Raw genomic sequence first — 20,652 nt, 5'->3', positions numbered from 1 at the left:
TGACAAATAAAAATGAAGGGCTGCTTTGTTTTCTGTGCATGCAGCCCCCTGTACATTGCTGACAGCCAGCCCTGGTCTTCCCTACCAGCATGCGGAAGTGGAAAATTTGTCACTGACCTGCATCTCCTCTTCTAGCAGAGGGCCTGCGATGGGGGAAAACTTCTCTCCTGACCCTCCTCTCCCCTTTGGCAACATGGGACTAGAACAAGGTATGGCCTGATCCCCATCCACTCACGGTAATTCCTCCTGGGACCCCTTCAACGGTTTAGAGCTCTACAAATCATCATCCTTGTGAGGAAGGCACAGGCATGCGCTCAGAGTATCAATAAGTGTGGAGGATTCTTGATCCTGATCCTTACAAACACAGCTTACTTCATGTGATTCATAGAAGTGGAGAAAAATACAAAATACTCCTGGAGTGCCAAGTTTTTCTTTCTTTTTCTTTCTTTCTTTCTTTCTTTCTTTCTTTCTTTCTTTCTTTCTTTCTTTCTTTCTTTCTTTCTTTCTTTCTTTCTTTCTTTCTTTCTTTCTTTCTTTCTTTCTTTCTTTCTTTCTTTCTTTCTTTCTTTCTTTCTTTCTTTCTTTTTTTTTTTTTTTTTTTTTTAATTTATTTTACAAACAGAATCGGCTGCAAGGCTTGTAATAATACTTGCAAGCACTCAGAGTACATTTCTGGATGCCCAAGGAGCTGAGACACTGAACAGAGGCCTACAGCACTTTCACCAAGTGTTTGAAGAATGCTCCTGTCAGGTTGTAACTTGCTTCCAAGCTTCTAAACATACTGGAGTTACTTTGTTCATTTTGTTGCTTCCCTGTGAAGCAGAGGATTGATTTTAAAATTCTCTTTCTGACCTGCAAGAAATTCAGTGGTCCAGTTCCTGCGAACAAGCTCTTTTCCTCACTTCCACTGCAGATTTGAGTGTGCTGTTCATCATCTGCTTCAAGCTCTAATACCAAAACACCACAGAACTTCACCTTTTTTTGTGTTACACATCTGGAACACTTTGCCAATTTGTAGTCTGCTCGCTCATGGAAAGACTTTTTACAGACGAATGTTGGTCCATGAAACTGTAGTATGTACTGGCCCAAAGCTGATACAATTACATTTTGATTGCTGCTCTTACAACTTCATTTTTCAAACGCTTTAGTGTGTATTAAAACAGTGTAAATGAAACTTGAAGGTACAGTACAAAGAAAAAAACATCAAAACCACTCAGTGCTTTTTAAAATGAAATACGACTGTCAAAGACAATTATTTAAAAATTCTTTTAACATGTACTGGTTAAGCAAAGTCACAACACACCACAGGCCTTTCCAGCCCTACTGCAGAGCTCAGCAATAAGGCACTTGCTGCTCCATAACTTGATTTTTTAGGAAAAACAGGAAATGTGTGCTCACTATCAGAAAGTGCATTTCAAGTTAGCTTAATTGAACAAAACAGTAACCACTCAGAATCGACACATGGTAGATAAAATGAGGAGTACTTTGTTTTAAGTGGCAAATTTGGAGCCTACAGCTTGATTAGTCTGTTGCCTATTCAGAAGGGCATGTGTTTTAGATAATACAAGTTTTCTATAAATATAAATGTACGTGTGAATGTGTGTGCCCATGGCATAGCCACAGGAACCAATATATAAAAAGACGTACTTTAATGCATAGTTAAAACAATTCACTCATAATTTCAAAATACGATAGAGAGGTTGGGGGTGGGAATTAATATCTAGAAAACTTAGGCCAGACCTAGGTCCTGTGAGGCAACTGACCACACACGTGTGCACACACACAAAAATGAACTTCAACCTTTGTAGCTGCAACTTTCTGTCTTATGGCAAGGTGAAACAGGTGAAATGAACATGCTTCTGGCACAGATACAAGTGGATTTTTTTGGGTCTGATTCGCTATGGAAATAAGGCATATATGTTCTTCTAGTGTGGCTGTATGTAAACTCATATGGATGTGAGGATCCGTCTGCTTGTATGCCAGCAATTTTTCAGTAGTTTGGAACCTACTGGCCTGTATCAAACACATTCGTCAAGTACAGTTCTCAAGTACAGTTACATTGCCTGTGTGCAGGCCAGAAACATCGTAAATGCCCCAAACAGACACACTCTTAAAACAGAAACTTGCATTTCTAATCTATGAATCATGAAATGGAAATCCACAGGAAACCAAGATTCATTAGCCCCACTATTCAAAAAAACTCATTTAAACTGAGAGACCACCTATATAATTCAAACGAACGACCAAGCAAACCCCCTCCTATTTTGTATGCTAAATGACAAATGCCAATGTTTTCACTTAACAATCCTGGGAAATATTTTTATTTTACTTGGAAGATTCAGAATTATTAATCTAAATGGAAACTTTCCAGTCTGGCACGCTGTTTTCCAAAAAAGAAACTAATGAGCCCTCTCTGGAACAGATTTTGATGGTTTTGTGCACCATTTTTCTTCAACATCCTCTCATGTGTCAAATTAGGCTTTTACTTTACTATGAAGTCTCTTCATAGTCTTCACCTTCCAAAAATGGAAAGCATCCCCAAAAATGGAAAGTTAAGTATAAACAGAACACATTGCAATGACATGTGTTCTCATTGTTCCCCTCATAAATAAACCTGTACTGATGTAGGACTGTATATTTTCACATCTTTACCCGCAGAGAAATCCAGTGATTTTAACAGAACTCAACATACTAGTTGGCCCTGGCTTTATCTCAGATTCCTGTCCATAAAATAATAGCAACTTCCCTTACCTCGTGGTTAAGCTCTAATGTCAAATCCATGAGAGATCCCCATACTGCGGTACTGGTAAGGGAGAGTAACTCCTATTGGTGTATTCAGGGCCTTAGCAGGACCAGAGAAAACCAGGGAAAATTTTCAGGTGACCAAAATTGCACCCCAGTTTCAGTGGGTGAGTAGGGGACAGACTGACCGGTACCTGATTCAGATCCCTGAATGACTGTCAAAGGCAGTTAAAACTCCTCAATAATTACTCAGAGAGCATCAGGAGTTATTTAAGCTATCCAAATGTGAACATTCACAGATATACTTTAAGTGATAAACATGGTGTTACAGTTCATATTAGCTTTCAGAAGTCTTAAAGCTGGCTCTGCTACACTAAGTGGAACAAATTCTTCACGACAAGAAAAGATGCCCTTTAATTTTTCTCATAGATTCGATGAGAGGCAGAACTTCCACAAATCTGGGAAAAGAGACAGGAACGTTCATTTCTTCATGCAGTTCTTGTTCATCCTTTGTGGATTAATAATGGTGCAGCTGGAAGAATAGGTTCCTTAAACATATCTCTGTGCTTGATTCAGAACACAGGAAATTTCTATTATGTTTTATGTTTTGGCTTGTGCTAGACAACTCAAATCCCAGCATACTGTAGGAAGGGGAGATCTTATTCTTTCCAGCAAGTTGCTCTAAAATGTTGTTAAGTAACTGTATTCTATTTTTTTTTTCATTGGGTGACTTGGCCTTTGTTGATCTAAACTTCTCTTCTGCTTACTGTCCTGTCATCTAGGGACTATAGACGGTATTATAATTAAATATTCTCTTTTAAGTTTCGTTTCAGCAGCTTGGTTCCCTTGCTTTAACATTACATTGCAGACTTTTCAAGTGTCTGTAAGCGTTTCAACTCCTTCCAGGCTCATTTTCCAGAGGAAAGATTTCTTGGGCTTTTTGCCATGTGGGAAGCTGTGAGATAAAATATAACTTCAAAAACTTTTATAATATTTTATCACTTTCAAATTATAAGGATCAGACGGGAGTCATTGAAACCCCCCCAACTCCAGACAGCGAAGTACTGTTCCACAAAAAGCCATAGGATTAGATCTCCTTACCACCTCATTTGAAAAAGGAATCTCTTTGAGAGTTTTCCTCCTGTTTCCTTGAGACTCTGCCTTTGTCCAGAGGAAGACTGCTGCCGTACCAGAGAGTGCAAAGTTATTTCATACCATAGTTATGTCGGAGATCTGAAATAACTGTGCCACAGCCCTGCTAAGCTTCCTTTCTAGCCCCAGTGATGTAAAGGTCTGTGGATACAAAAGTGAGCACAATCCTTGACAACACATTACCTTTGACATCATGAGGAACTTTGAAGGCTGAGGACCCCATTTCGACATTTTCTCACTAAATCTGGTTAAGATGATGTTGTTTCCCTCACTGTCTTTGCTGGAAAGAAAACTTCTCTCTGGCCACAGCAGCACGGCTTCACTGCAGTCACATGCACTTAAATCTCTGATGAAACAGCTCATCTCAAATCACTGCATGAAAGCCCTCTTCATAAAGAAGGTGGGACAGTGAGCATCTCTCATACCAAGCTTCAGGAAGGAGACCAAAGAGATTGTAACGAAAACATTCTCAGAGCCCATGAGCATTGTGAGACCTGCTGCTCTCTACATGCAGTAGATTTTTCTGAACCCCTAACGATGTGATCTGTGATGTGATCTCAGCATACATTTGGCAAAACTGGCAAGCTTATGTATGCTTAGACCTAAAGTAGAGTTTAAGTCATGCTAGTTGACATATGTTGTACATGAAGTAAAAATGGATTTTTTTCCTGTGGAGGTGAAAGAACACTTGGTGTGGGGGAAGAAACGTAACCTGGAGGAAAAGAAAGTTTTGTGATGTGGAATGAAGAGAACAGAGAGGCTACTGAGACCACATTTGACAGTCTAGAAATTGCTAGGTATTTTGAGGAGCCTTGCCTGTGTCCTGAAGAATGAGGCATACATGGTCTACTTCACCCAGCCTTGCATCCAGGCAGCACAGGCTGCAAGGCTGTGCCTGCTCTAATGGCTTTCTTAAAACTTGCTCACTGTATGAGATGAGGAGGTCTAGGAAAGCACCAGCATAGGTGAGACGGTGTTTGTATCAGCAGCACTTAATAATGCATGGGAAAATTGTTCTTGGCTTGCTCACTGCAAAGGTCCTATTCTGCCCATATAAAGCCTTCCAAAAAATCAATTTTTGCATAGTGATTACAGCAACTTTAGCTGGTTTTGTGTGGATATTGTTTTTGCTCAACACTCTTCAAGCAATACTAGAATTAAAATACTAGGGCTCTAAACTCCTGCTTGTTAAGAGTTCAAGCCAACCAATACGTAATTCTTGTTTAAATAATAAAATAACTCTGCTTGTTATCAATTTTGATTGCTTATTTTTATATAAAATGCCACTAAATTCGTATCAGTGATGAAGATCTCATGCCAAAAGTTTCCACAGGTAAGTTATTAATTTCCTTTAGAAGAGACACACTTTTCGAGATTTTACATTCAGAAGCGTTAAATGTGTCTCAAACCAGTTACTCTCCAAATGCATCTGATGTCTTTACTATTCCTACACTAACATTGGTGCTTTTCCGTTGTAACTTCAAGAACTTGCTTCAGTAGCCTCTGTATGCCAGGAATGCATGATTAATGGTGTAAACAGAATGCCTTTTTTTTCATTAACTTGACAGTGCTCTTCTCTACCATGCTACATGTGCCACAAACATTACCAAATTAGCGTTACTAAATTGGGAAGCCAAAGACTTGACTAAAATGAAATGGTTTGAATAGATCAAAACTGCCTTGTCCTTGGTACTACAATCTCTGGGATCTCAGAGGATTTACTTTGAAGTCTGTTTGCTCTGCTATTTTTGTGATGTTGAGTGGGTTTTGTCGTGTTTGTCTTTTACACACCACATATGTCACAGGAACAATTAAAAATGTCAGAATGCCAGAGTTCATAAATCTCCATGACAGTCGTTGAGATGCTACTCAACCTTTTCCAAGGTATTTCAGTGTGGAGCGAGATTTAGGTTTCACTGTGAATGCCTGTCTTGGGATCCTCTGAGAGGCAGGTGAAGTTTGTCAAAGTACCAACAGATGTAGGGAAGTATTTTCGACAAAAACGCCATTTACCCGTTCAAGCAGAATGCTTACGCTTCAGTTCCAGCTCACGCATGACAGATCGCAGCTGTGCATTTAAAGCAGCAGGATTTACGAGAAAGCCGTTTTGTTATTTCAGTTAGGGATAGGACAATTTGCTGTCGCTCCTTTGGGACGGGCGGGGCCGGCTGTCGAGGCATGTCCTCTTATGACAGGCACTACGCGGTGAGCGGCCCAGAGACCAAAGGGCGAACACCGTTTTGCCACGGAGGAGCTGCGGGAAGGCAGGCGCGGGGAACATTTACCTCAGATGAAACGGCTCCGCGCCGCTTCCCGCCTCCGCAGCACGGCGGCAGGCCCGTGAGGAGGCGGTAGGCCCCGCTGCCCCCAGGGCCACCTACGGGTCCCTCCAGGAAGGGAGAGCTGTTCAGATGGCCTCGCTAACATCTTCCCACCCCTCAGCGACCACTGTTAACCGCCGCTCCTTCACGGAGCATCGACTTCATGGCCGCACAAGGAGGTGACATCCCCCTGCCCCACTTCCGGCTTAATCTCCCAGCTCTGCGCATGCGCCTCGCCACTGCCAGCCGGCGGGGGGGGGGGAAGGGCCTGTGCGCATGCGCAAGTGAGCCGCCGGCCTAGCTCCCCGCCGCCGCCGAACCACCCTCCTGCGCCGCCCCCCGTCCCTGTGTCTCCCCTGGAGCCCAGCGACCGCCCCGCCCTGCGCCGCACGGCCCCCCTCCGCGGCGCCAGGCAGGGCAGCCGGCCCTCGGGGCGACCTCTCCCGTCATGCGGGCTGGGGTCGCGCCGGTGCCCTGCCTGGGGCCGGCTGCCCTCGCAGCGCCTGACGGGACCCGCGCAAAGAGGCCGGGCGGGCGCCGTGCCGCAGGCGGGCGCCTCCGCCGCCGCTTTCCCCTCCGCCCGCCGGGGCGGAACGGCAGGCGCGGGAGTGTGCGCGGAGGCGCGGGTGGGCGCGGCGTGGCGCCGTTCGCGCAGGCAGTCGTGCGGCCACCTCAGGCGGCCCTCGGGCTGGCGGGGTCCTGACGTGGTCCTGGCGTGACCTCCGCGGCGAGGCGTGCGCCGGGCGGGAGCCGGCGCGGCGGGGCCTGGCGGGGCGGCGGGAGCGGCGGATTTATGAGCTGGGAGCGGGGCCAGGCCGGGCGGCTGGAGCGGCGGCGGGCGGGGCCGGCTCAAGCACCATGGTGAGCGGAGGGCCTGCGGGGGGCTGCGGGTGAGGCCGCCCGAGCGGAGCCCCTGGGGCTCCCTCCCGGGGCTGGGGGCCTGCCGGCCCGGCCTGCCTGGCCGTGGGGGCAGCTCCTGGGCTTGGGGACGGTGGGGCGGGGAGGAAGCGGGGGCGGGGTGCAGGGATATTGTTCTCTCTTGCTGGTACTCGTTAAGAACATACTGTGCCGCTTGTTGCCTTGCTGCGATTTTACACCGACGCATTTTTACTTCCTGGTGGTTGTTTCCCTCTTTGGTGTTTCTGCACAGAGGGGTGAGCCACTGCAGTTTACTGTGGTTTGCATCGGTCTGAAGATGTATTTTTATATCTATGTAGAGCTGCTTATTCACTTCTTCCGTAGGCCCCCTGTAAATAGATCATTTAATTAGCAGTGGTCTTGAATGTGTCTAGGAACCTTGATCGGGTGCTTTGGTTTTCATTACCACTAGTTACATCGCAGTTGTAGTGTATGCTGTGGCAGTGTGCAGATATGTTGGTGTCACATAAAGGAGAGGGGTTTCCTTGAACCGTTTATACATGATTGGCCTGTCAGTTTGCCATGCTGGGACTCTGTTCACCTGCCAGTTGTTGGCTGCCCAGTGCCCTGTCCACTCAGTGGCTTCTTTGGAAACAGCGTATGCAACTGTGTAGATATGGTTAGCCCCTTGTTGCGCAGCTAGTAGAACTGCTCCAAGTTCTCCTACTTGCGCACTCCCTTTGCCTGTTTCACTTAACCTTTCCCCTGTGCCCACCTGTAATGCCATAGCTTTATAATGCCATTCATTGTCCTGTCTGTAAGACTATGCATCCATATTGATCAAGCCATATTGATCAGAAAGCATTGAGATTACCAGCCACTTTTAGTGAAGGTGCCTCCAGGATCAGGGAGGGCTTACTTGGTGTTGGTTGGAATGCCAGTGTACTCCCTATGTCCTATTGTAATTTAGATTCTTTAACATTACCTTCAGTCATTGGCATAATTTAATTGATGCCTTCCAGATAGGCACGATACTTATGGGCTGTAGGTTTCTGAGCAATACCTGCAGGTGGTATCATACCCTATGGACTGCACCTAGGAGGTGGAGGGTCCCTGAACAACCATACTGTGCCCTCTCCTTATCAGCTCCACTTGATTCACCACTTGCACCAGGTGAACAAACTTTTCTCAAGGTCTGAGTATCTCATCTCCCTGTCACTGAAGGAATGGGAGCTAAATTCCAGTGGTCTTTCTGGCCCTCCTGGTGTTTTCTCCTCCTCCTGCTCCTTTCTGCCGTGAGTTGCAATGGGAGCTGTGCTTGTTAAGCTCCCATTCTATGTGGATAGGATGGGTTGGGTGCATAGATCAAAGCCATTGGAATGATCTTAATTCTTTTGTCAATAAGTCTTATGTGTTGGTATGTTGTTCTGTCCATTCACATGATTTCCACTTTTTTTTTCTTGTACAAAGGACAAGCAATGGTGGAATATGGTTGTGCCAGTAATTCAGAGTTCAGGGATTTTTGTGGTTCCTTTGTACTAGTTGGATTCTGCCCAGATTCTATGCTTTGCAGTGTGTCTGGGGGGACAGAAGCAGCTCCTTTAACCCACCAGACTCCTAGGAGTTTAACTTCTTGTGCTGGCCCTTGGCACTTTGATTCCAAGACTTCCAATCCCAATTTGATTAGTGTTTTCCAAAGGGTTTTCATTGTATCTCTAGTGCTTTGTGGCTTTTCTCCCCCAGTCAGGATGTGATTGATATATTAATACACTGTGATGCCATGTGGGATGGGGACCTCTGCTAAGACTTTAGCCAGGGCATTATGAGCAATAGTAGGGATGTGTCTGTGTCCTTGTGGAATATGAAAACGTACTGAGTCCCTCCCCAGGTAAAGGCAAACTACACTTTATCTTGTTTGTGGAGCAGAATCATGAAGAACATATCTCTTAACATCTAAAGCAGCCATCCAAATGTGGGAGGCTCCCTGTATTTGTGTCACCAGTTTGGCAAAGTTGGGCACTGCCACAGTCAAAGGGAAAGTATTTGCATTTAATTTTCTGTAATCAATAGTTAGGCTCCATTGCCCATAGGCTTTTTGACTGGCCAAACAGGAGAATTGTGTGGAGAGTGGGCTCAAGTGAGGATACCTCTCTTTTCTAAATCTGCCACCACCCTGTCAATACTCAAGTTCGCCGCTGCTGACAAGGGGTGTTGTTTTATGTTGGCAACTTGAGAGTGAGGAAGAGGTGTGGATGGTTTTTAAAGACCAATTAATTTCACCGGTCCCATTTTTCTCCACATCGCTCAGAAGTTATGTGGGGGTCCCCATAATCTTTCTCATCTCCTGTCCCTGGAGCGGCAAAACTCCATACAGTCTCATTCGGCATTTCCCAAAGCTGACTATATAGCAGATCAAATATCAAAATGTTAGATTCAGCTACTCTGACCAATACTTCAGCGTAGGTAATTTGTTTTCCCCTGGGTAGTCATAAATTAATTTTTGCCACTGGGCTTTCCTTAATCACTCCCTCTATTCTGGTGTATTTTACTTTGCGCTTGGCATGTCATATATTTAATGCTTTGGCCATTTCAGTAGTGGTTACTGACATTTGGGCTTCTGTGTTCATTACAAAGTCCACACAAATTCTTTTAGGTCCAGTTGGAATACTGAGAAGGGGTTCGGGACATTTATCAGAGAACCAGTATACTGGTAGTATCCACCAACTAGGGTGGCTCACTGTTCTACCCAGCAATACGAGTTTTTTGCTGAGGATTCTGTCAGATCAGTTAAGTTCTATATTGGTGCAGAAGGTATGCACCCTTTCAGAGGCAGAGAATTTTCCTGGGGTTGTTTTTCCTCATTCCCACTATTTTTCTTTGCCTTAACTAAGGATTGAACTAGCTTGTGGAGATCATTAGTGGTAACACTATTTAGCCAATAGTAAATCACTAATTTTTTAATAAATAAATAGGTACTCCCAGTTCTCTGGCTTGATGCCATAGGTCAGTCTGCTCTTTGCTAAATTTGGATTTTTAATCGCTTTTAGATTGCATGGGATATTAAGTTGGCAGTCTCACTGTGGGCAGTGTGGAGACTTCTGTGAATGAATTGGTCCAGCCCATGCAGCATCCGTAATTAACTATTTCTTGTATGAACTCACACCAAGTGGTTATGTGGTCAGGGGCTCACTGACCCCATCTATTGCAATTACCCTGATTGTGAACCTCTCGCAAATGATTTTTAATATTGACCATGGACATTTTAAGACAATCAGGAAGCCCACAAAAAAGAGGGGACAACTGTGCTGGCTCAATAGGAGCTAGCATTGGGGATATCCTTGTCAGACCTCTCTTACATTGCTTGTAAGCATGCCACCTTCTGTGCGGACTCCTAAGTCTGATAAGCCTGCAGTTCTAATTACAAGCAGGTCTTCTCTCTCCAGAGGATCTGTGCTACTGCCCTGTATGCACCCGTGCTGTTAGAGGGTAATTTTGATCTGGCATGGTGGTTAGAAATACTCCTGGTCCCCAACAGCCTCTTGCTTCCTCCCCATTTAACAAAATTCAGCCTCCCCCTGTGAGCGAAACTCGCCATACAAACTTCACTTCAAATTCGCCTGGTCATCTCAAATACTTTTCCTGTAATTTTATCGGTTTTGCTCGTGACCAGAGGACTGTATGGGCAACAGTTTGAATTTCCTCATCACTATCAACAGCAGCCTCAGTCTTAACCTGCAGTTGCAAGGAAACTGGCCGAGGGTCTCCCATGATTTCATCATTACTGTCACACCAAATGTCCCTGTCTTGGGTCTCAGGGTCTGCATAATGCACTGACTCCTGAATCTGCTTGATGGAAACAGAGGTTTGCAGAAGAATGGCTGCAGAAGCATGGCTTTAGAATCTCTGAAGATCTGCACAATCCAGGCCTGGTATTAGAATAGGCCTGTAATCAGAATTGTACTGAAGTTGCTGTGCTGAAGTTAACAAGAAAGGTAGCCTTGAGCTATTCTTGAATCCTGAGGCCAAGTAATTATGTTGTGCCAACAGGCCGTGGCTGTAACAAGCTACAGCTGCTGGGAAAGCAGGTGCAGGGCCAAGAAAGAGTAACAAACTACAAGGCTGAAGCACAGCAACACAATTGGCTACATGGATAGAATGCTTATTTTAGTCATGATAATTAGGGGTGTGAGAACCACGTGTGTTTAGAGACTACTAACAAATTATATTTCTGCTTTATGAATATGCATGTGTATCGGTTCTATATAAGTAGTGTTAGAAACTAATAAAGTTGAGCAAGGTGCATAACTCATATTGAGCGTCTTCTTGACTCTGGCGAACCCTTCTTCCAACAGAGGTTTGCTTTTCCAACAGCTGTTTCTCTCTGTGCTCTGCTAAATCAAGCAGCATTTTAAGGTGGGGTATAGCTCAGTTTTAAGGTGGTTATTCTCAATCACAATTTTATCTCTTGTCTCCCTCTCAGAGGCCAATGACTTCAAGACATCATCCTCTGATTTCAAAGAAGCATATTCTACATTCTACATTTGCAGCCTCTTTGGGAGCAAGGCTTTAGCTTCTTCTTCTTTAGCTTCTTTCTGTGCACATGATAAATGGGCTCCTAACAGTGCACAAATGGCACCTTTACCTTTTCCTTCTTTAAATCTCTGCTCAGCCTGACACTGCTTAAAGCATTCTACCACTTTCTCTTTGTCTTTCCAAAACTTTTGAGCCCACCCCTTCTCAATATGGGAAAGGGCACATTTATGTTTTTGCAGTAGCTTATCCATTGACATTGATAATCCTGTTGACTATACCAATTTTTCTATCACGTTAAGAAGGGGGGGGGTCTCCAACACTTTATATTTAATTGGCTCAGTTTCCCAGGAAAGATGAGACCCTTGTATCCAACCAGCCCGTCCACTACCTGCCTTTTGACAGCTTACTGTATGGGAGGGTGATTTGACTAAACTAGTCAGGGATCCCCACTGACAGTGTCACTGAGTCAGATCTCTTGTAACAACTACTCAAATCTCTGGAGAGTTATACAAAATGAACTTAAGCTGAAGACTTTTATTATACAAAATGCAAGTTTGTGATGGGGTAAGGTTCAAAGATTTCTTATGCGAAGATAATACACTGATGGCAAAGTAAGCTTAGAACAGTACACAGTAACAGCTAGCATGAGTTAGTCACAGAATAAAGTTCTTCCCCAGTAGGCATCCTTATGGGGGAGAGGACAGGTTGAGTCCGTAGACCGGTCCCAGAAGTTACAACGGAGCCTTCCCTAACTTCTTCATTCCTTTGCTTACTTTTTGTTCTTCATAGTACGTTGCATATTTATTATCATACACAGGATTAGTTACAGGTTTCTCGCTTCTAATGCAAATTCATGCGCATCCTCAGATAGCACCACTGAAGTTCTTTACTAACTACTCATGTTCCTCGAGCGGGGGTTTGCCCTCTCCTGGGGTGGCTATTTGAGTAAGAGGTTGCAATCTCCCATTACCATAATCATCTTTGTCCTATTTTCAACGAAGTTTCTGTTGACATCTGTGGATTGCAACGTCTTATGAGCCCGTCTCCTCTTCTAGCCAGAACTTTCCTCACTTGAAGGCATCTTTCTGTGTAACTTAGACAACGGTGCTCTTTTCACTACCTGTTTCTCATCCTCCCCAAGGCTGACTCCCTTGATTACAAGTCCTTTAATTCATAACAACTTTAGGTACTGGGTCAGCTTGACCTAACTTTATGCACAGTTTGCATATAGTTAAAACACTAAATCAGAGTGTGGTGGTAATTTGGGAGTTTACACAACAATTCCTGCCCCTCCTCCCCGTTGTACTTATTTCAGTCCAAGACCAGTCTGTTTTCTTTACATTTAGGTGGAGCTTGGGTGACTCCAGTCAGGCAGGTAACTTTGAGATGGAGCTGTGCGTTAGTGTTACGATGAGTTTTTTTCACCTGAGGAAAGTAATTTTGCCACAATGGTTGGCTCAGCCACAGACATCTCATGGATCCTTCGTGTGACAACCGCTGTGCAGCTGATCAGCTGTGTGGTGCCATCGAGTTCCCGTTCCTGCAGGGAGCACAACAGAGCCTGGCCGTGGGGTCTCCACTCCGCTCTGCTCCATCCTCCGTTACCGCTGTCAGCAGGTGCTGAGTTGGCTTAAAGAGCTGTGGTAAAGTAGCTTCTGTGCATACCAACCATCCTGAAAATTGTATTTGTGTTTTACCCTAAAAAAGCTTTCTGTAATACTGTTCTCCTTTATGTCCCAGTTTTTTTCTAATCCCCCACCCCAAGTAATTTTTCCACAGTTGGGTTTATGAAAAATCCTGGCTCAGATTAATTTTCTCAACAGATGTTTTAGCACAGACACAACTTAAAACGCACAGTAAATGGACTTGTAATATAGATAGTAGTGGAAGGGTGAAGCTTGACTGGTGTAATTGCTGTTAATGACATCAGCTTGCTGGATATATGTAGCCTAAATAGTAGTGGCTGTGTTGTGACTGGACCTCCATCACTATGAAGACAAGTTGAATTTTGTATTTAGGTCTTAGTTATCGATTAAAGCACCAGAGTTGATTGGTTCTGCTTTTAACCTACTTACTTTACAGAGATGAGATACATGGGGCACTGTAGGGATACATGAGTGCAGGTATAAAACCATACTTTGTATGTGCCATTAATACATGTATTTCTCTTCTATATGGATATAAATGTCATGTCATTTTAACTGTGGTGACATAGTGTTTGTTCAAATGATGGAAGTCTTGCTTAGGGAATACAGTTTATATTTTCAGTAAAATCTGACTTTTAACACTTCTAATACTTGAAGATATAATCACCTGATTCTACCAAGGTATTTTTGAATAGCGATATGTGTTGAAATCTGAAAGGAGCTGTGTAGTTTTTTTCTCATGTCTTTTCCTCCATTCTTTTTTTTTTCCTTTTTCTTTTCTGTAGAGGTTAGAATATTAATCAAGAGGTCTTGAAAGACTCCTGTCATTTGTAGGAGTGCATGGGTGGTGATGTCTAGGTCTGTATTTGAAGATAGTTTTGGAAAGTTGCAAGCAAATACAGCCATTCCTCTCAGTGTAGGTCCTTATTTAAATAAACTGAGTCTTTGCCTGATGGGGTTGAAAAATCAGGTCCAATTTCCTTTGCTGCTTGCTGGCAGTGTGGACAAATAATCTTTGTGTGTGATTCCATGACGTAAGCAAAGTGAAGAGATGATAGTCTACTTCTGTGCTGCTTGGAAGCTGTATCCTCCAGTTCCAAAGCAACAGGAGAATTAAATGTTCATCAGTTTCTTTTGCTTGTAAATCAAGTTGTCAAAACAATTTACTGGCAGCATTCTGCCAAGTTGGTACTGCCAGGACTCGTGTATGTAGTTGCAATGCCAGTTATGCTCACAAGTTTAAACTTTGCACAGATATCTGTAGGGCTGTGGTGTTTTAGACTGTTCAGCAGAGGCATTAAAGACTTTTAGCTTTTTATACTTGGAAAAATTCCTGTAATGGAAAACTCTGCGATTTAAAAAGCAAATGTCCTGGAGATTGAGAGCTTCCATAGTTCCTGCTTGTGTTAATTGAGGAAGTATGGGTAAACTAGATTTTAAAAATCTTGAATAGCAATAATAGAATACAACCTTATTCCTCCCTTTGTAGTAAATTAGTCATCTGAACTAGTTTTACGTGTAATTTAATAATACGTTGGATATGTGTCAATGTTCTGTACAACAGATACTCTGTTGTTTTCTTCAGTAATAATGATAATTCTGCGATTTTATAAATGCTTTTGTTCTGGTCACGAGATTTGTGTGGCAGTAACTTGGTTTGCCTAATGATAACTAGTTCTGTAATTTTTGTGCTTAGAGAGTGTTGGTGGAAAAAGAAGCAGAACTGCCAGGTAAAATGCAGCGTGGCTGACTGGAACGTACTGTTGGTTTTAAACAAAATATATGTTTCAGAGTGTTGTGCTGCTGGTGACTGCTTCCATCTAGCAGTTTATGGCTGTCCTTTAAGTATATTGAAAGACACTGGTCAGGAGAGAAGTGACCTTTGGGTGGGAAAGACCTGCAAAGGTGAGCAGTTTGGTGGTAGTCCCAGACTCTTTGTATGTTCTTTGTGCCACTCTGCATCTTTTGTTGTCTGTGCTATGTTGTAAACAGTGGCAGGTGTAGGAAAATACAAATTCAGGGAAAACTTGGTGTGGAAAAAGAAAGAAAAAATCTGCTTTTTGAAGAAGTCTCTTTGCACAGATTTCTTTCCCAAAAGTAGCTTTATGAATGTGTGATTTTTACAAGTCATAAGATTTGAACTTGCTCAGTTTGCTGACAATACTGGATAACAGCCTCAAGTTACATGGGAGGTTTAGATTGGACATTAGGAAAACTTTCTTTGCTGAAAGGGTGGTGAAGCATGGAAACAGGCTGCCCAGGGAGGTGGCGTCACCATGGAGATTTTTAAAGACCTTGGAGGTCTTTAAAAAAGGCATAGATGTGGTGCTTAGAGGCATGGTTTAGTGATAGTCTTGGCAGTCCTGGGTTATGTTTGATGATCTCAAAGCTCTTTTCCAACCTAAATGTTTCTATGATTCTATCATTCTGAGTACGGGAATTTTGTGAAAGTAGTCTTTTCACAGGAAACATTCATTTTAAGATGTTGCACAGTAAGCTCATTTTTCTTTGGCCATCCTGTATAATGTTTTCTACTGTTTAGCAAACAAATCTAAATTGCATTTCTGTTTCACGAGAGCACTGTCTTGCTTTTACAAGCTGCAGCTTGAACATGGACGTATACATATGGGGAAAATTTTGCATATGGAAAAGTCTCATCTAATAGCAAGAGCAATAACCTGTCACTGATGCAATGGCATTTCTAATAGGTTGTATTGATTTAGCGCCTAGGTTTCACAAGTATCACTGCACTTTTGAAATTGTGGAAGATAAGAGTATTTGCTATATTCTACAGATCTTGCTGTTAGCTGATAATACAAAAGCTTTTCAATTTCTTACTTGAAAATTCTCAACCCTGTTAGTATGGTTGTGTGCTACCATTGAAAGAGATTGATATGCCTTGAATTAACATCTATATAATATTCCAGTGCACTTGTGTAAAACTCTTGTTTTTACAAGACTTGCCACTTCAGAAAGTAAGTAGCTGGCATTGCATTTCTGAAGGTGAAGTTGTAAATTGGATTCTACTAGCTGCTTTTTCAGGCATGCAGTTGTAGTGCTACTGCAGTCCTGGTGTGTACAGCAGCTGGCTTCAGCTCAAGGCCCTTGTCTTGCGATGGAGGAGACAATTATTGTTAGAGAACAGGTAGTTTCAGAGTCCCCTGTAAGGCTAAGTTTTGAATGATCTGTGATGTCTAGGTATGTGGTAAAGCAAAAAAGGGGAAAACCCTGACCTGTTACTACAGGCATGGGAGAATAACCTTGGGCAAGGTTAAAATGGGGAGACTGAAATGGTGTCTTGGCATAACATTATTAACCTTGGCTATCTTTGCTATGCGTGTTCTGTAAATCAATTCACAGTGAAAAGAAAAATATCCTTTCATCAGAAGTACTTCTAAATTTTTTTTTTGTTTTTACTGTTCCAAGATAGCTGTCAGTGTATTATAAGTACATTGAACTTGTAGATAAGAGTATCTTTACTTTATCTTAATTGCTTATTCTTACTTTGTTCTCCTAATTATCAGCAACTGTGTCTCCAAATATGTACTGTAAAAGGTATAGAGTGTGAAAACTAAAGTTAGGTTGTACTGTATTCAAGCTTATACTCTTGCCTTTTGGACCTGTCACCTTTCTTTTCCAGATTTCTTAAAATCATGAATTAATGTAGCTGCTAACACATTTTTTGTAGAGCACTTATGCTATGTTTTATTAAAAGCTTCCTTGTATGAAACATGTGCAGTGTTGCACAAGCAAAAGTAAGAATGCTATACTTACTGAAGGACCTGGAACTGAGCACGGTGCTCAAGACACCTCTAACCAAAGACCTTCCTCTGTCACAGAAACACAGATGGACTGCAGTTTATTAGCCTAGTCCCTACCTCGTTGTACTATTTCAGTATTTTCTTTGACTGCAAGGTTTCTTGCCAACCTCTGTTTTGCAGAGAAACTGACTGAACTGTCTTACGCAGTCATCTTTCCTTTGGGCAGAGTGCTTCTCAGTGTTACACAGGCTGACAGAAATGTCTCTGATCAGCAAGGTACTGGCTTCTCTTTCCAGTGTCTTGAATTTGGATTTCAAATTCCAAGCTGTGAAGCTGAAGCGTGTAGGTATGTGGGATCAGAGAGTGCCAAAGGTCTTATGAAATGGATTCAAATAATGTCATTTTCCACAAACTGTTCTGTAACTGCAGACACTTTATTTGATCTGTGTAGCAGTTCCTCATCTCGAAGAGGTGGATAATGCTTCTGTTACTTTTGAGTCAAGCCTGTCAATGATTATGTGCTCAGTTATCTACCAAAGATCATATGATTTGATGGATTGCAGGTTTTTTTCCTCACCAGAGGCTCTCAAAACCCCCATAGTGGACTTTGGCCTTGAGCATCTCCCTCAAACACGTATCATGCTCTGTTAAGCATGGCTATGTTTTTTATGTTGTGGATTTCTGGCTAATTTCTAAACTCTTGTGTTTTGTACATGAGAATATGGCTAGTAGAAGATACAAGATATTGGTGGGAACCAACACATAATCTTTATTGAGGTTTCTGAAATGAGTGGTTTTGAATTTAAACTGATATTAATGGTAACGGGAAGACTAAAAGTATATAGGAGACTTGATCTAGAGAGAGTCTGAATCGGAATGAACCCTGTATTTTGTGGCTTGGGGGCTGGGGGGTGTGGAGAGATGTGTTTGAGTGCAATAATATGAGGCGTTTTGGGTTTTTGTAGATTCTTCCAGAGTGTATTAATAGATGTGTAAGTAGCGTGTAATCACGTACAGTAGCAAAAGAGTGGAGCTGGCAAAATGTGCTTTGCACATAGCATGTAGTTTTGAGTGGGCATATTACCTACTGTATTCCTGTGCCATGTGTTCTTGGCTGATTGTGAGAAGATTAATGCAGTGGAATATTTAAATCTCATGTGGCAGCTTTACGCTGTTAATGTATTGCTCGTGATTGATTACTAACCTTCAGAAGTCAAGAGAAAAATGCCCTGATCAAGTGAGTGGGTATATCCGTTTTTTAATTGCTTGAAGTGTAGAAAAATGCCAGAAGGATATTTCCACCACAGTCATGTTTAAAATTATGATTAGAGATACCATTGTTGTTTTAGGAAATTTTAAGTCATTTAAAAAATTTTAAAAGTTGTTTTCAGTTGTAAGCTTACATATTTTTGTAGATGTTTCTGTGTTTAAGAAGTATAGCAGTAACCTTTGTGGGAGTGAGTACGGTGAATTTCTGCTGAAAGAGAGCAAGGAGGATGCAGGGCATTCAGTGGCTTAAGACCAAATGACCGAAATGATTGTGATGGGTTCAGTTACAGCTTGCACCCTTCACGTGAGTAAGGAAATGGGTTTCTGTAGGTGCACTTTTAAATGGTCTGCTGAATTGTAAGTATTTTAGTTCAGCTAGTGGACCTGCTGCCTTGTATTAAAAATAAAAATATTGCCTTGATTTGCATAATTTTCCCTCTTGTTATCTTGAATTGAAAAGGCATTTTCTTTCCTTTACAAATAGGAAGCCCTAGGAATAATTGCATCATAGAATCACAGAATGGTTTGGGTTGGAAGGGACCTTCAGGATCACCTGGTCCCAACCCCCCTGCCATGGGCAGTGTTTGCATATGCTGAAAGGTAATTTATGCTACCTTAGTCTCCCTCAATCATGTTACCTTAAGGATAATACTGGTCATCACCTGTGACACTTCATCTGCCTGTAATTTTTCATAAAAGCAGTATTGACCCAATTTTTGATTTATTTAAATGAAAAAAAAAAAAAAAGCATTCAAGGGAGAAAAGAGAACTTTTCCCTTAGTACAATATTTAAGACTAACAAAGCTACTGCTGCTGAGGAGGGGAAAGATTGACAAAGGGTAGTGGATCCTGTAGGTTAACAGCTGGTTGCATAGCAGGTATTGACAGCAAGGACTCTGCTTTTATGACCATAGGACCCTCTCAGAGGTGCAAGGACTGCTAGGAAGGGACAGCATCCACCTGACAAAGTGGGGTAGAAGCATCTTTGCCAACAAGCTGGCCAAACTGGTGTGGAGAGCTTTATGTTAAGGCTAAGGGAGGAGGGAGGTAACTCACAAATTGAGAGGAAAATGTCATGGACTGAGTTGGTAAGCAAAGGATGCAGGGTGACATGTAGAGGAGTCCTTGAAAACAACTAAGTGGGGCGGAGGGAGGCATACACAAATATATGAACACAAACAAGGGAATGCCTGTACACAGATAATGAGGCCAGCATTTTGAGGGAGAAGGTCTTACACCTTTGCTGACAAACTGGTGCACATGGATGCATCTCTGACCTGCCTGTACTCTAATGCACGCAGCATGGGGAAAAATGGGAAAGTAGGAGGCTGTATGAAGTTGCAGAGCAATGATTTCATTGGGATAACAAAGATGTGATGGGGTAGCTGGTACAACTGGAGTGCTGCCATGGATGGATACAGGCCCTTCGGAAGGACTGCTGAGATAGTGTGTAGGGAGACTTGCTCTTAAGTGAGAGCACAGCAGGGATGCATGGAAGTTTGCCATAAGGTGCATAATGAACCATCTGTGAGCTTATGGGTAAAGGATAGAGGGCATAGCAACGTGGGTGATGTTGCAGGTGTCTGCTATAGATAGGCTTAATCATGAAGAAGTAGAAGATAAGGCCTTCTTCAGACAGGGGGAAGGATCTTCAGATTTCCAGACACTGGTCCTATAGGGTACTTCAGCTTTCCCAGTATCTTCTGAAGAGACATCAAGCAATCCAGGAATTTTTTTGTGTGCTTTTGATGGCAGTTTTGTAACACAGGTGATTGAGGACCTGATGAGAAGTGCTCTGCTGGACCTGAGACTTGCAAACAAGACAGAACTGGCTGGTGATGTGAAAGTTGTGCAGCCTTTGTCGCAGTGACAGTCAGGTGGTATAGTGCAGGATCCTGAGAGAAGGAAATGAGGCAAGTAGCAGGTTCATGATTCTAGACTTTTAAGACAGCAGGCTTTGGCATGAACAAGCCTCAGCTTGGAAGATTCCCATGGGATGTGCACTTGTAGAGAAGAGGGGTCTGGGAAGACTAGTTGACTTTCAAGGATCACCTCCTCCAAGCTCAAGAGCAATCCACACTGATGTGCATGGATGAGCATGGAGCTCATGACAAAGCTCAGATGTAGAAAGGAAGTATGCAGGAGGTGGAAAATGAATATGGAGAAACTGTCTGAGCCTGCAGAGGGAGGGTTAGGGAAGCCAAAGAAGCCCACCTGGAATTCAGTTTGACACAGAACATGAATGACAACAAGAAGACCTTTTACAAATACATCAGCAGCAAGGTATTGTGACAGAAAATGTGGGCCTGCTGCTGGCTGAGGCAGGAGACCTGATGGCAAAGGACAAGGGAAGAATAAAGAAGATGGAGC

The 20,652-nt window shown here is 42.9% G+C and overlaps 1 protein-coding gene across 2 annotated transcripts in view; it reads left to right on the top strand.

The window, feature by feature from the left end:
* The first annotated feature begins 7,013 nt into the window (after positions 1–7,013).
* The window catches only part of TMEM161B (transmembrane protein 161B), a 61,008-nt gene continuing 47,369 nt past the window's right edge, over positions 7,014–20,652 (top strand). For both annotated transcript variants that reach the window (XM_040579423.1, XM_040579422.1), the window contains exon 1: positions 7,014–7,076. In XM_040579423.1, the coding sequence (XP_040435357.1) occupies positions 7,074–7,076 (3 nt within the window). In that variant the 5' untranslated portion in view covers positions 7,014–7,073. The remainder of the gene's footprint in view (positions 7,077–20,652) is intronic.

Source organism: Falco naumanni, chromosome Z (assembly GCF_017639655.2).
Source record: "Falco naumanni isolate bFalNau1 chromosome Z, bFalNau1.pat, whole genome shotgun sequence".
NCBI classification, from domain to species: Eukaryota; Metazoa; Chordata; class Aves; order Falconiformes; family Falconidae; genus Falco; species Falco naumanni.
The sequence above is the reverse complement of the archived record's forward strand: the minus strand, read 5'-3'. Positions and strand labels throughout refer to the sequence as shown.